The sequence below is a fragment of the Phoenix dactylifera genome, chromosome 2 (assembly GCF_009389715.1).
Source record: "Phoenix dactylifera cultivar Barhee BC4 chromosome 2, palm_55x_up_171113_PBpolish2nd_filt_p, whole genome shotgun sequence".
NCBI lineage: Eukaryota > Viridiplantae > Streptophyta > Magnoliopsida > Arecales > Arecaceae > Phoenix > Phoenix dactylifera.
In genome coordinates this window covers 23,180,306-23,196,362 of record NC_052393.1, presented here as the reverse complement: position 1 = coordinate 23,196,362, position 16,057 = coordinate 23,180,306, and the positions used below count along the sequence as shown (strand labels likewise).

The 16,057-nt window shown below is 39.5% G+C and overlaps 1 protein-coding gene across 1 annotated transcript; it reads left to right on the top strand.

Annotated features, from left to right (window-relative positions):
• Positions 1 to 1,173: 1,173 nt before the first annotated feature.
• LOC103696789 (cytokinin dehydrogenase 3-like) lies at positions 1,174 to 6,125 on the top strand. The gene is made up of 5 exons (XM_039123693.1): positions 1,174 to 2,600; positions 2,771 to 2,898; positions 3,024 to 3,287; positions 3,384 to 3,646; positions 5,398 to 6,125. The coding sequence occupies exons 1-5, from the start codon at positions 2,021 to 2,023 to the stop codon at positions 5,729 to 5,731; spliced, it is 1,569 nt and encodes a 522-aa protein (XP_038979621.1). The 5' UTR covers positions 1,174 to 2,020; the 3' UTR covers positions 5,732 to 6,125.
• Positions 6,126 to 16,057: the final 9,932 nt, after the last annotated feature.

The window sequence follows — 16,057 nt, the reverse complement described above, 5'->3', positions numbered from 1 at the left end:
GCCCATGGCCAGCTCAGGAGAAGCAGTCATGAGCATGACATGGTCCACTGTGGGCCTGTGGAGGCTTGCTGAAGTAAGCAGCAGAAAATGTAACACTTTGTTATGACTATGCAATAAACTAGCTAATTAAATCATGCATAATTTTTTGCTTGCAAGCTTCACTCTTGCATGTCTTTATCTCGGGATCAATGTTCCAATGACCTCAAGATAAGGGTTCTCTAAGAACTAAATCTTGCATTGAGAATGACTTAATTAATAATCTTAGCCATCAATTTAGATAGCATACATTTGTACTTTTATCTCGTCACAACTTGGCACGGGCAATTGCTCTTATGAAGGAGAAATTATACTCTACTAGGTACATCATTTAGCTGTAGATGCCCCAATCACAACAGCTTATTTCTATAGGCATCACTCATCAAACACCCATTTTGTTGCATTGCTATAGGAATGAACAGCTATAATTTCTTCTTGATGATTTCAAGCCATATTATTACCTGCAAAGGTAAAAATATGGCTTGAAATCATCATACGAGGTAGGTGCTTGAAAATTATGAGCATTGCATGAATGGCCATGCAACAGTTTGAAGTATAAACAAATAAACTAGGAAAGAGTACGCTGCAAGCAAAAAGGTGGCGCTTGCCAATTGTACAAGGCTCACAGATTCCAACCACACAATCTATGGGCATCCTCCTAGATCGATGGTGGCCAATCATCACCATGGAGACTGGGGTCCTTGCCATGGTAGTAACAAGCACAGAACACTGCAAAATATTTTATTCCCTGGGCTTTACTGCTTCAAAGCCTCCCTACCACTCCCCTGTTGAACAATCCAAGCCATTCACTGAGCGACCCTTGGTCAAAAAACAACAGAAGGAATCACAGGCAAAGGTCCCATTAAAGCTCATCATCAGGAAGTTGACAGAAGAGATCACAAATTGGATGGCAGAGAAGGCCAAAGCACCCTCAGAAATAGGTGGATGAGAACTAGAAAAAGATAAATAAATAAAATAGATTGGGTGTATCCAGCAGCAGGATCTTTTCCTCAGTGAGAAGGCTGTCCTTGTAGCTACTTGATTATGATATGTTCAAGCTAGTGAAGGATCCTAAGAGGAAGTTGACATTAGGGGATGGGGGTATGGGAGGTGAAATGCTAAGGCTCATGCATTCCTTGTGTCTGGGTTTGGGGTCCCATAAGATTCAAGCCAGAACCTGGAATTCTCCATCACCCACAAACCATCTATAAATACAAATACCCTAATAGAAGGGTGGTGGAGTGAGATCTATCCTTTGCCTTTTTCCTTGACAAGAGAGAGTCCTGTTCTTGTCCTCTCCCCTACCATTTTATTGTGGGATTGTTCCTTCCTCATCTCTTCATTTTTGCGGCCCTGAGAGGGGGGAGGGAGAGATTTGGATGTCTTTCGGACAAATGAAAGCATATAATTAATGAGGGTTTACAGATTTAAGGGATCACATGGAAGCCTTTTGGCATGTGACAGCTCCTTTTGGGTTTTTGGTTCCACCCTTTATCTCTTTTCCATGAAGCCCAACTGAGTGCCTCTCACTTCCTTCTTCCTACCACCTAGAATATCTCAGTTTTATTCCACCATTTTCTTCCAGGGTTCTCTTCATTCATTTGCATGGTCTCTTATTCTCTCTCTTCTCCCTGTTCATCCTCATCTATTTGTTGCTAGTCCTGCTGTCTTTCCTGGTCACAAAGAAGCAATCCATGGTTTGAAGCACCAAGTTCTATTTTTCTCGTGAAGGAACAAAAAATCATATAGATCTAACTGATTCTTTTTCTCTACTGTATTTTTCTTCATTAAATTCCAATGTGTTTGCTTGGTTGTTTACCGATTTTCGTGTAAAGAGTTGAGTACAAGTTTTATGGTGTTTTCTTCATCATCTTCCTAACGTACACTCTTTCATATTATTTGGTATACAAAATCCCTTTGTCTCAACACATTGCACCTCATAAGTATATCACGACATAAAATATCATCTTCTTCTATCCTTCTCATGGAGTTTCCTCTGTTATGCACGAGAGTGAATGCCCTTATTCTCCTTCTAACTCTTTGCTCTCCATACAAGTTCATTCAGAGCCCCATGGACTTTGGGCCCTTAAACTTTCTTCAGACCACAAACACAGCAACCCTTGACTTTGGGAGGATCCTCTTCAACTCCCCCTCAGCAGTCCTCAGGCCTCAATCCCCCAGGGATATCTCTCTGCTCCTCAGCTTCCTCTCTGCTTCATCGTTCAGCAAGGTCACAGTTGCAGCACGAGGAGCAGGTCACTCCATCCATGGCCAAGCCCAGGCCCCTGACGGCATTGTTATTGAGATGGCCTTCCTTCCCTCCAACATAGTAATCCACGAGAAGGGGGAAGAGGAGGCTGGTTTCTCCTATGCTGATGTCAGTGGTGGGGCTCTTTGGATTGAGCTGTTGGAGGAGAGCTTGAAGTATGGGCTGGCGCCAAGGTCTTGGACTGATTATCTCCATCTCAGCATTGGTGGGACTCTATCCAATGGTGGTATCAGTGGCCAGACTTTCAAATATGGCCCTCAAATCAGCAATGTCCTTCAACTAGAAGTGATCACAGGTACATCTGAATACTGTGTAGCTAGAGATTTCCATCAAAAAGAAGAAGAAAATTATATATATGTATCTATGTATTTATGTATGTATATGTATATGTATACGTATATGTATGCAAACTTTTGATATGGTAGGAGTTAAATTTTTGTGAATTTCCTTCTACAAAATTTTCAGGAAAAGGAGAGGTGGTGACATGCTCACCCAACAAAAGTTCAGATCTTTTTTATGCAGTCCTGGGTGGGCTAGGCCAGTTTGGCATCATAACAAGGGCCAGAATCCTGCTTCAAGAGGCTCCACTCAAGGTAGAGCCCAAAAAGCTCTTCCCTTTCCACTCACTAGTAGCTTTCCTGTTCCGAACTTTTAATTTCCTACATGAGTTGAATCTGGATGCTGATGCTTCTAGAGAATGGTTTTTGACATCTTTTAGGTGAGATGGGTGAGAGCCTTTTATGAGGACTTCAATACCTTTATCAGTGACCAAGAATTGCTGGTCTCAATGCCAGACTTGGTGGACTATGTTGAGGGCTTCATAGTTCTCAATGAACAGTCCCTCCACAGCTCTTCCATTGCCTTCCCTGCCCACCTAGACTTCATCCATAAGCTCCAGAGCAAAGGCAGCAGCTCTAAAGTCTACTACTGCATTGAGTTTACTGTCCATGAGTACCAAATCATGGGCACTGATGTAGAACAAGTTAGCAGCAGTCCTCAAATATAGAACTCATTTATACTAATATTTCAAAACAAGAAAGAACAAAAAATAGGCTTCATGTGCTTCCTTTTGTTTCAGGTTGTGGAGGAGATTTCAAGGCTGTTGAGCTACCTGCCCTCTCACTTCTACAGTGTGGAGGTCTCTTACTTTGATTTCCTCAACAGAGTCAGGATGGAGGAAATGAGCCTTAGAGGGAGGGGCCTATGGGATGTTCCCCACCCTTGGCTTAACATGTTTGTGCCCAAGTCTGGGATCAAAGAGTTCAGGAACTTGCTGATGGAGAATATTTCCCCTGATGACTTTGAGGGTCCTCTCCTCATTTATCCACTCATAAGAGACAAGTAAGAAAAGTACTCCCTTCACCTCTCCATGATGTCTCTATTTATTGCAAATAAGGGCGCAAACAGGCTTCGAGATCGACTGGAATCCAAACTTCAGCTCAACTCGATTATTACTGAGTAGCAAAATATTTAGCTCTAGAATATACCGATATTTTTCATAATATTATATTTTATTTTAATTATATTTTTTTAATTATTATGAAGGTCGATATTTGAGTTGAGTCGAGTGGATCCGAGTGTTGTTTTTTTTTTTTTAATCGAGTTGAGTTTTAAACCTGAGTATTATGAATCTAAGCCGAGTTCAAGTCTCTAGCTAAGCTCGGCTGGACTGGACTTATAATTGTAAAGCTTCATGTCTCCTATCCCTATTCCATATATGCCAACATGTTGGGCCAACTTACAAGCTAGAGTAGCTTGGAAACCATGTTGGGTCATCAGACCATTAGTAAAGAGTAGTTTGTTCTCCTTTTAACACTTCTGGCCTACATTTCTCTTGTGGGCTACTATTCCTCTGTGGACTCTGCTATGGTTGTGTAGAAAAGATTGAGGGCAGAGGGACCTTTTTTCCCTTTCCTTTATGAGGAACACAGAAGGAGATCCCATGCTGACATTGCTGCAGAAGAACTGCTTTTGTAATCTGTTTTCAAGAATAAGGCCAAGTTAATACATTAAAAGAAAAAACGAATCTGACACTACGGATTCTTACTTTCCTTTGGTGGATACCAATGTCCCATCAATCATATCACCACCATCCAGTTTCAGGTCTCAGCTTCTCCACAGTCTGAACCTCCTCTTTTTGACTGAAATCCCCTCAGCCGTGTATCAAAACATATGAATCAGTGTTTTATTATATTCTATGGAGTGCCACTTACATGTCCCACTGGTTGGTTACATGTGGAAGGAGGAGATTGGTGGCTTGGCTGAGGGCCAACGCAGTTAACTGGGGTTTGGACCTATCAGGGGGCACCAAGTAGGATAGGTAGCTGAGCTTCATTAGAAAGGTCTAGTTACAGAAACAGGGAAGGGCTATTTCTGATGGTACTTCAGTTCAAGGATTTATTATTTCTACACGAGTCAAGGTCCAGCCACCTTCAAATAAGCTTGTTTTCTCCCCAGTTTTATATATTTATTAATGTCTTAATGCATTGATCTAATATATAAAGGAAACACTTTGAAATGACTTTTAGACGTCCCAAACTGGTGTTTTTGTGAAAAGAAAAAACTAATTAGATGGAGGGTTTATAACTGCCAAGATCTAGTTATCTGCATCTTTGTAAGCCACTTTGCTCAAATGGGTTTGCCTTCTCATGGAAGATATTTTTACAAGATTTTGTGACGTCCATGGGCAGTTTAGATTTGGTCTGGCTTGGAACTTGCTTTCATTTTAGTAGGCATCTGGGCCTTAAAATGGCATCCACAGTTTAAGCAGTTCAGTTTGATGGTACATAGGTGAAAAGTAATTCCCAGATTTGAGAACTAGTTTTAGTATCCAACTAATATCGATATCTAAAAGTAAAAATTGTTGATTGGCATCCAAATATCTGAATCCATTTTTGAACCCTATTTAATCACATATAACCTTCATAAACTCTAAAGATAATTAAATAACGACATATTTTTAGTCTAGATTTTTATATATAATTACAGTGGATTATATCTTAAATAGTCAACCTTTTAATTCAAAGTGTATAACTACGAAAAATGAATTGTATGATCAAATAGATATCTTATGCATTCTCTCTTTTTGTCAGGTGGGACATGAACATGTCAGTGGTATTGCCGGAGGCGGCCGGCGGGCAGGTGGTATATGTGGTGGGAGTGCTACGCTCGGCCAACCCGGCTAGCTGCTCTACCTATTGCCTCCACGACCTCCTCCACCTCCACCGCCGTATTGCTGATGCCGCTTCTGGGCCTAGCATAGGAGCCAAGCAGTACCTGGCCCACCATACCTCCACAGCCCACTGGAAGGCCCACTTCGGCCCACACTGGGACCAGTTCAAGGCCCGCAAGGCGCGGTTCGACCCACTTAGCATTCTGGCCCCAGGCCATGGCATCTTTCCAAGGCTCTATGCCCCTTCACATTGATGTCCATATATCTCCCCACATACAAAATATATGCCACTGTCATTACAAGAACTACATATACTATATATGGTTAGAGAAAGAGAGGGGTGAGAAGAGAAAGATGGAATCTGTTTTGGTGATCCAGCTCTGTTCTTAAGTTTCTTCTATGGGGATTTGCTTTTTCTTATTTCTTTCATATTATGAAAGTTTTGGAGGGGAACCCATGTAAGATATTTAGGAATTTTGTACAGGGAAGGGAGTGGATCACCAGAGGGAGAGGAGGATTGGGGAGAGATGGGTATATTATTCTGTTTATTGTATGAAAAGAAATTGTCTTACTTTTTCCCCCTTCATTGAATTATTCATGTCTTTCCCTTGAATTTGGTGCTCTAGTTTGCCCCTTTCTGCAGTGTGCCAGCTACTTAGGTTTGGAATGGGAGGTGATGGTGTCCATTTTAGTGAAGAATTATTGGAAGAATATTCCAAATTTTCTGAAAAGAATTAGCTCAATTAAATAATAAAGAAGCAAGGATCTCAAAAAAATTCAAGCTCAAAACAAATTTCAAGCTGAGATCAATCGTATCTCTACCCAAGGAATTCTTGAACAATTTACTCAAGCCAGTTTTTATTATGCGCAAAAAGATTTCGGAAGAAAAAGAAATCCATACGAGATATCTGCACTTAAAGTGCAGCACGACTGATTTCAAAATCTCTTCATAAATCAAGATTAATTGGAGCCTTTACCTGTCACCATCTTATGGTGATCAGCTAGTTATGTATTCCTCCATTGAATGAAAGGATCATGATTTTCCTCAAAAAACAAGGAAAAGAACATGATTTCTTTCTGTAATTAGCTCTGCTATGGGCGAAATATTGTCAATTTCAATCTCCTTTCATGAGCATAGTAATCGCAGCTTGCTGTCTTCATGAGGTTTCTTAGTCCAGCAACAATTCCATCTTCCATTTATTCCTTTGAATTAGAGTTGAACTCTTCCTTCAGATTCAGTGCTGCTTCAAAGTTCCACTTTAGTTTTCTTTACATAGTCACATTATTGTTTGCCCAGTTCTTAACTCATGTCTGGGGATCAAAGCTTAGATACTAATAATTGAAGCATTGCCTCCTTTCACACTGGTTCAAATCTTTTCAAACTTGGATATAGTTGGTCTAGAGAGAAAGCTAAGCTACCCAAACCCACTGGTACATGATCAGGACTTGCACTATATATGGCAGGAAATGTAGCTGATGTTAACAAATAATAACTCCTATTCTAACAAAATCAAGAATATCTCAAGCTTACCAAGGATGTAGAATTCATGGTTGTTATTCCATGTGAATTTTCTTTCAGTCAGCCCATAAGAAATAATGCAAACTTTATTGACAAAAGCTGTATAGAAATAGAAATATTCTTGAAAATATTATGCTCCTCGCCAAGAGAGTAACTTGAGCAGCTTGACAGCTAATCTCTCCTCTTGTTCAAGCTGCTCTTATCTAGTCTCACCTGCTTGCTTCTTTCTTGAGCTAGGGATAGGGCATGAAGGCTACACTATCCAATTGGTGACATCCATTGTTCTTTTTTCACATTTGTTTATTTCTTATGAAAATTTAATTGGTTTTTTGTCTTTTTTTTGGCTTCTCTTTTGTGTTTTATTTTGGATTTTGATGGACATTATTTGGGATCCAGAAATTGAGCCATAAAGGTCTATCGTAGTCCTACTACTCTAAGTTGTCCAAATATATTGCAAGTTTTTCTTAATATATATCTAATTTTCAAGTTGGATGCTCATGATTGTTTTTCTTTGTTTAATTTGTATCTATTCTAATGAATAATTCATGGATTACTATGATAAAAGTAAGAAATATATATCAAGTGCATGTTCGTAGACTAGCATCAATAATATGTCATATGTCAGTCCTCACGGACATTAAAAAAAAACTCGAGTATGGCCAGGTCATAAACAGGACAGCGGAGGCAAGTCCTCTCCAACCTTCACACTCATGGCTCCCGCTTTGCCTGTTCGTCAGGCATTGCATTTGCTTCGCATTGTAGTGAGGACTTACAAAATCTGGCAATCATAAAATATAATAGCAGAAAGTGAAAAAAAAGAAGAAATATGTGCCAAGCTTGCTTAACTATGTGCCGAGAAGATTTAACTGTGTGCGAAGCTTACTTAAATATGTATCATGCTATACTACCTATATACCAAGCTTACTAACCTAATTGCAATGGTGAGTTAACTATGTTGGAGGCTGTATGAATTGAGTTTCAAGCTTACTTAACTAATTGCAATAGGGATAAATCCACTGTACCTATCAATATCATAAAGATCATATTATTTGCCACTCACTCATTATTTTCTTTTCTTTTTTTTTCTTTTTTTCTTCTTTTTTTCTTCTATTTTCTCCTCCCGTGAGGCCGGCAGCGCCAGAAGGGGGCCGAGCCGTGGCGGCGGCGGCCGCGGCGGCTTTATTTATGTATTTATTTATTTTTCTATTATTTTATTTCATTACAATATATTTATTTATTATCTTATTCATTTATTTATTTATTTATTCGTTCATTCATATAAATAAAGCTGCAGGAGGGGGCCCGGGAGGGGGCCGAACCGTAACCAATGGGCCACGGCTGTCTGGCGGAGAACTCTCCTCCTCCCGCGAGGCCGGCGGTGCCGGAAAGAGGTCGGCAGCGCCGGAAAGAAGCCGGGCCGCGGCGGACACGGGAGGATGGCAAGCCGGGGCCAGCGACAGCCGCGGGACGCGGGAGGGCGCCCCCTTCTTCTTCCTCTTTCGGCATCTCCCCACCGTGGGGACGGGGGCATTCTCGGCGGCACGGAGTGGGGCGGGCCCGTGGCGGCTGCGGGAGGGGGCTGGGTCGTGGCCGGCAACGGCCGCAGGAGGGGGCGGGCCATGGCCGGCGGTGGCCTTTTTCTTCCCCTTCTTCGGTGGGAATGGAAGATTAGTAGGGGCGGGGGCATTTTCGTCTCATATTGCAATGTTGAAATATAGCTGGACCGGTTGTTAAACAACCAGTCAATAAGGATTAAACATTAGAGACCAGTCAAAAAATAGACTGGTCATTAGTTTCCCCAATTAAAATTTTACAAAATTAAAAATTGAAAAGTTTTAAAGCAGTAGTATATGATAAAGTTTATGGATGTTCTAAAAATTGAACCTACAAGATGAGACAAGGTATTTCAAAGCCAATCTTGTGTGCATATCAATGCCTTAATCGTATCCGGAAAAAAGACTACTATGAAAATCATCCAACATCTTGTTAGCAGTGGCCAGTAGTGATCAAGACAGACTCAGATGCAATGGTTGAAACAGAAATTGCCAAGATATCATATATCATCCTAGATAATATTAGATATTTTGATTCATTGAATCTTCAATAGTCTAGAATGTCAAAATTTTGATCCCTTAATGGATGAACCTGCTAAAAAAAAATATATTGCAACTCATTTTTATTAGAAATATTGACTTATATTTTAATGCAAGCATCCAAATTAGAGACCATAAAATACCTTCTGTTCTAAATAGATCTCTATTTCTGACTTGGATAGTTAGGCAACTTCTTCTTCTTAGATAAATTCTTCATAGTCTTGCAAAAAAAAGACTCTCATCTCCTTTACTATGAGATGTAGATACCATCTCCTCTACTTGAACATGAGTGACATTTGTGCCATATAAAATTATATAATCATTAAAGATGACTAAGTAGACTAAGTACCGTTGGTGCAAATTGAACCCTTCAATTGAAGGCCAGATGAGGAAGACATGGCCAATTTATTGAAAACATGTTAGGGAGTTAGAAAATGTCACTGGAGTTGGTGTGAATTAAAGATGACTAAGTACTGTTGGTGTCAACTTTTCTTGCTTTCCTTTTAGCAACACTTATTAATTGAGTTAGAAGTTATATTTACAAATTGTATTTTCGTGTTAACATCTCTTTATCCTTTTCAAAATAATTGTATCCTTGTGGAACTATGAAGTCCTATGGGTTTCGCAAGTTCCATCATTGTAGACACGCATATATTCTCTTACTTTTCATCAACAAAATCAAGCATAACATATTTCTTTTATGTGGGCTTGCGAGACTCTTTCATAGTGGATTCTATGAAAGCTCTAGTGGATTCTAGAGCAACTCCTAGTGGATTCTAGTAAATGCTGATATGAGTTGGTGGATTCTAACGGCTTATGACAATCTTTGAAAATATTTGGTAGATTTCATGCATCAATGGATATCTTTAGTAGCAAGATAAAAATACTTATTATCTCTAACAAGATATGCCATACCGAACCAAATCGGATAACATAGAACATACCATACCATACCAGTTCGGTATTGATATGCAGTATGGGGAGGTGTACCAACACTCGGTATGTCGGTCCTGCCCCATACCGAACATACAGATATAATAACAGGATGGTACCAGTACGAGGCCTAGTATTGAAATGGTTTATATTTATCTCTAGGGAGTATGTTCATTTTTTTCTAATTTTGTCTCTAATTAGCTTCTAATTTAATTATTTTAGATTGTTTCTATGTACTTTTGTTATGTTGCTCTAACGCAATTGGCATATCCAACTTCATCACCAATATATATGACAACATAAAAGGTATAATGTAATTTTCTTGAAATATATCAAGTCACGGAACTATTTAACCAAAGGTTTGTTTAGGAGTGGAATCCTAGAATTATTAAGGAAGATGGGGCTTAAGCCCACTATTTGGTCACCGACAGCAAATATCCAAACTCTATGATGGAGATACCATAAAAGAGATTCAATGTAGTAGGAATGAAGCAAATTGAGTGATTGTGCTAGAACACAACTTTTGGAGAACAAATGATGAAGTAAAGTCAAAGGTTGAGTTGCATTTTTAATGGATCTATGACAAGAAGTCTATAGGGTATTAGGTCACAAATACCCTAAAGGACTCATCTGTGTGAGGGCCATTGTAAATGTTGTGACTAAAGGTTTGGGTTGGCCCTAGCAATTTCTCATAAAAAATTATGGCATTAAGCACAAGGCCTTTAATATGCATTGATCATATAAAGACCTAATTGATCTATAATGTGTGTAATATATAGAAGTCTGATACAAGGACTTAATTCAAGATCTAATCCATTAAGACTCCTTTAGATAGATAAAATCAATAATAAGTGGGGTTGAAGTCCATTGGATACCTCACTTATTGGCAATATAGGTTGCATAGATCTTCTTTTCTATGATTTTATCATCTTTAAAAATTTAAGCCTTTTGTGAGGGATCGTTAGGAATTTTAATTTAATTTCTTTGTGAAAAGATTCAAATCTTTAAAAAGAAATCTTAATTGTTTCTTTTTGAAAATTTGAATTTTAAATCCCATTCTTAATAGTCCTATATTGGATATTTAAATGCAAATCCATTTATATTTACTAATGTCCAATTGTTTCAGGCCTAGTTAGGCTTTAGGGATGATAGGTCAGTGACCCACATACATACTCTCGCTCATATCAGGCAGTCATGCTATGCATGTGCACTTGGCGAGGCAAGGCATGCTCGTGCACAATGTATATGCATGCATGGCTAGCATGTTTCTCCGCACACTCTAGCTAGACTAAATTTGTAGTTTAATTTCATATCTATAATATAAGCATTATAGGGCAAGTTTAAGTTCATATTTGATTTTGCAATCATAACATAAGCATTATGAATTCCAGAAAACATGAATATTATGTTGATTTATTTGGAATTTGAATTTGAAGTTTGCAAAGGCTGACTCTATATTGTTGAAACTCTATTAGGATTTTGGAATAGGTCGTGATGCCTTTGGCCTAAAGAATACAGGAGCCACATATCAATGAGCGATACACATGATCTTTCACGACATTCTAGGCTGACTTATGAAAATTTATTTGGATGATGTAGTAGAAAAGTCATAAAGCTTGCTTGAACATCTAGTGTGCTTGGGAAAATCATTTCCACAAATGAGGCATCATCAACTAAAGATAAATCTACTGAAGTGTGCCTTTGGAGTCACTGCTAGCAACCTCTTGGGTTTCTTAGTGCATCAGAGAGAATTTGAAGTGGACAAAAATAAAGCAAGGGCAGTTGTTCAAGCTTAACCCTATGTAACAAGCAACAATGGCAAAAGTTACTAGAGCAAATCAATTTTCTATAGAGATTCATATCCAATTCCTCTAGAAAGATTTAGTCATTCTTTCCCTTGTTGAAGTTAAGGAGCAAAAACGAGTTCAAGTGGACCGATGAAGATCGGTATATAATTGAGGAGATAAAAAAAAAATATTGTCAATCCTCCCATCCTAGAACCTTGTAGAGTGGGAATTCCACTAAAATTGAACACCTCCATGGCTAAAGACTATTAGAAGTTTGTTGGCTCAAGATAATGAAGCTTGGTATGAACAGATCGTATACTACTTGAGCAGGTCGTTAACTGAGATAGAACAGTGATATACGTTGGTCGAGAAATTGTATTTACCATTGTACTATACTTGTACAAAGTTGAGATATTACATGCTCCCAATTTCTGTTCAAGTTGTTCGCACCACTAATGTGATTAAATATATGCCCACTAGGCCAATCATCTATAGAAGGATCAGCAAATACTTGATTGCTTTATCCGAGCTTTTGCATAGTACATTCCTCCAAAGGCAGTAAAACACCAAGCTTTGGCTGATTTCTAGTCAATCATCCATGTGTGACTATTGATGAATAGGTCATGGAGTATGTGGAGATCAAAGATATCAGCTTCCACTCCTAGAGGCTATCATTCAATGGCTTGAAAACCGAAGGAGTTGTAGAAGCTGGGATCATTATCGAATCTCCTACTAGAAAAAGAATAGCTTTCTCCTTCCAGTTGGAATTTTCTTGTTCCAATAACCAAAGCGAATATGAAATCTTAACAATTGACCTGCAGATATTGCTCGACATAAATTTCATAAGAGGCGGAAGTCAGGGGTGATTTTCAAGTGATGATTAACCAACTCTGCAGGGAGTACAAATGCAACAGCAAAACATTTACGCGATATTACATGAAGGCCATGCAATTGATAGAAAACTTTACTGAGGTAACTATAAGATTCATTTTTCGAGCAAGGAATCAAAAGGCTAATGAGTTAGCACTGGCGACATCGAGAGAAGATTTATGACAATGTCTATATTACATTAATTAAGGTCAAGAAACTTCTACTGTCCGTATTTGAAAGACAGGCTCATATGCAATATGAAGTAGAAGTCATAAATATTAGCTAAAATGATTGCAAATATCCTATAGTTCAGTATTTGACAAATCCTTCGGCTAGGGCCAAAAAAAATTAAAGCTAAAAGCTACAACTACATCTTAATGGGTGATGAGTTATACAAAAGATAGCTAGATGGACTAATGCTTAGATGTCTTAGTAAGGAGGAATCTATGTTGGTGATGAGTGAAGTCCATGAAATTATCTACGAAATTCATCAGGCAGGACCAAGAATGTGGTGGCTGATTGCCAAATACAGATATTACAAGCCATAGATGCTAGAGGTACATAAGATATTCTAAAGGGTGCCAAGCATGTCAAAGGAATGGACCATTGTAGAGAGTTTTGGCGACAGAGTACATCATATTACTAAACCGTGACCATTTAGAAGTTGGATCATGGCAAATCCATTCACTATCATCAGCAGGTTATGAGTTTATCATTATGACTACACATTACTTCATGAAGTGGGCGAAAGTTGTGCCGATGAGAATCGTAAATCAGAATACAATTATTAATTTATTAGGCACTATATAATTTATAGATTCGGCCTTCTAAAAACTATCACGATCGATTAGGGATCTATCTTCACTGGTCAAGCTTATCTTAGCATTTGCAGAAGAGATTGATTTTCGAATTATCCTTTCAACTTAGCAAGGCAACGGTCAGCCCGAATCAACTGATAAAATTTTGATAGCCAACATTCGTAAATTTGTTGGTGAAAGGCCGAGAGTATTGCCTAAAGTCCTTTCCAAACTATAGAGGGGTTATAGGTCTTCAAAAGGATTGGCCACTAGAGCTACTCTCTATTCCCTAAACTATGGCCATGATGCAATCCTGTCCATGGAGATGACCATTAGATCACACAGGGTAGCTCATCAATCTGAGTTGGATAGTCAGAAGTATTCTTAGGCCATGATGGTTGAGTTGAGTTAGACAAAATGAAGCTGTCAGTCTTAGACCATTTGCATACTCAAAAGCTTAAAGTTGCTTGGTTCTAAAGAAAGAGAGTTCGATCGAAGTCCTTTAGTGTTGGAGATTTGGTATGGAAGACGGTCTTTTTTATCAGGCTAGGAGATCCAAGGTTTGGAAAATGGTCCCGAATTGGGAAGGAACATACATCATTGATCAAGTGCAACTCAGAAGTGTATATAAGCTAAGAAGTGTAGATGGTGAACTTCATAGTCGAACTATTAGTGGAAAGTATTTGAAGAGGTATTATCCTATCTTCAGCGCACATGAGAAAATTCAAAGTTGAAAAGGGCCTGTCACGCCCCGGATCCGGATTCGTGACACGGCCGTGCTATTGCCGACTACCGCCCACAATAGCACGCAGCCTCATGCAGGGGTAACAGATAGCCAATAGAATTCCAACTTTCATATATTCAAAATATTGCAGTGCAACCTTTAAGGCTGATACAAAATACAGAACTTCTATGCTATTCAAATATACATAAGTATGTAAGCTTCTCCAAAAATAACGAAGCTATGTTGCAAAAGAAAAATATATCTGATGGCGATCACTGGTGAGGATCTGAAAGAAAATGAGAAACAAACAGGCATGAGTTACACGGCTCAGTAAGTAATCCTGCGTAATCCTATCGGATCAACTAACAGACTAAACATGTTTATCAGGGTTTGAGAAGCTGACATGCATATTATCTAACAATTTATCATGGCATAATATGTATACGAGGTAAACAGAGCAGTATTTTAAGTCAGACGAACATTTGCATGAAGTATACATATGAAATCGTGCCCCGGCATGCCGTGGTCCATTCTCTCGGATGCTACTGCGAAGTCATTCTCGGCCACTGGCGGGGCCAGCTTAGTCATTCTCGGCCACTAGCAAGGCCAGCTTAGTCATTCTCGGCCACTAGCAAGACCAGCTCAATTGCATTCGATCAGTAGCATCTTTGAGCCCATTATAGTGCCTTTTTGGCTAAATAGGATTTTGTTATACTAACTTGCATGCATGATTTAAAAATATCAGCATAATCATGGTGCATACATGGTCGTAATTTATGAAATCATAACATATCATTCATGAAGTAAGTACTTGAATAACACTTAGGAAATATAAATAAACATGACATGATCCATAACAGGATTAGGACAGATTACTTACAATAAATTGTTATCAATTCCTTGAGTCCAGATGACGAGTCTTTGATTCCTAAAATCATATTATAAGACTCACATTATCCCCTATTTATCATAATTTTAGTTCATTTTATCATGGCTTATTTGGATCCCAACCAAGGATCTTAGTCTAGTTCAATTCACACCTCTTGAAGCCCCTTGGGGTTCAATTGGAGTAGATTTGGGTCTATAGGGCCTAATTGGGCCTTTAATGAAAGGGTTGGATCTGATTTGTGGTTAGGTCCACCCTTTTCCCAGCCAATTTGATTGGGCTTGATCTGGGCCTGATTTAGAACTAATTGGGCCTGCTGGAACCAATATGATATGGACAGGGTTCGGACCCAGCTAATTTGAGCTTAATTGGGTTCGGGTCTAGCCCAATTTGGCTTAATTGGGTTTGCTCAGGCTCAGACCTGTTGTCATTTGGGCTTAATCAGATTCTCTTCCTCCAATTTGGCTCGGTTTACTTCTTTATTGGGTTTTTTTTCCTGAACCTATTCAATTCATTTGGGCCTAACGGGTTTCGGACCCGAACTTGGATCCGACCCGCTAGGCAGCCCGTTAAGGGGCTCTTTCTGGGGGCTTCCAGAGGCTTCGGCCTCTTCGTTCGTGCCTCTCCCTCTCCCCCTTCCTCCGGTTCCCATTCGTCTTCCGGCTCATCCCCCTCCTTCGCCGGCGGCCGGAGAGATGGAGCGCCCTCCGATTCACCGGCCGAAGCGGGGCTCCTCCCTCGGGGCGGCGGCGGCGGGAGGCCGGTCCCCTTTCTCCCCTTCTCCGAAGTGATGCCGGAGAAGAGGGGGAAAGCCGGGAGGTGAGATCGAGGCCGGACCTTCTCCGGGGTCCTCACCGGCTCCGACCACGGCGAGGTAAGGCCGTGGTCCTAGGTAAGTACCCCCTTTTCATATTATCATATATATATATATATATATATATATATATATATATATATATATATATATATAT

Bases quoted from the DNA above. Each gene is read 5' to 3' on its own strand.
- LOC103696789 (XM_039123693.1), top strand. From the start codon at position 2,021: ATGGAGTTTCCTCTGTTATGCACGAGAGTGAATGCCCTTATTCTCCTT. The intron at 2,899-3,023 runs GTAGAGCCCAAA...GACATCTTTTAG, and splicing joins TTCAAGAGGCTCCACTCAAG to GTGAGATGGGTGAGAGCCTT. The intron at 3,288-3,383 runs GTTAGCAGCAGT...CTTTTGTTTCAG, and splicing joins TGGGCACTGATGTAGAACAA to GTTGTGGAGGAGATTTCAAG.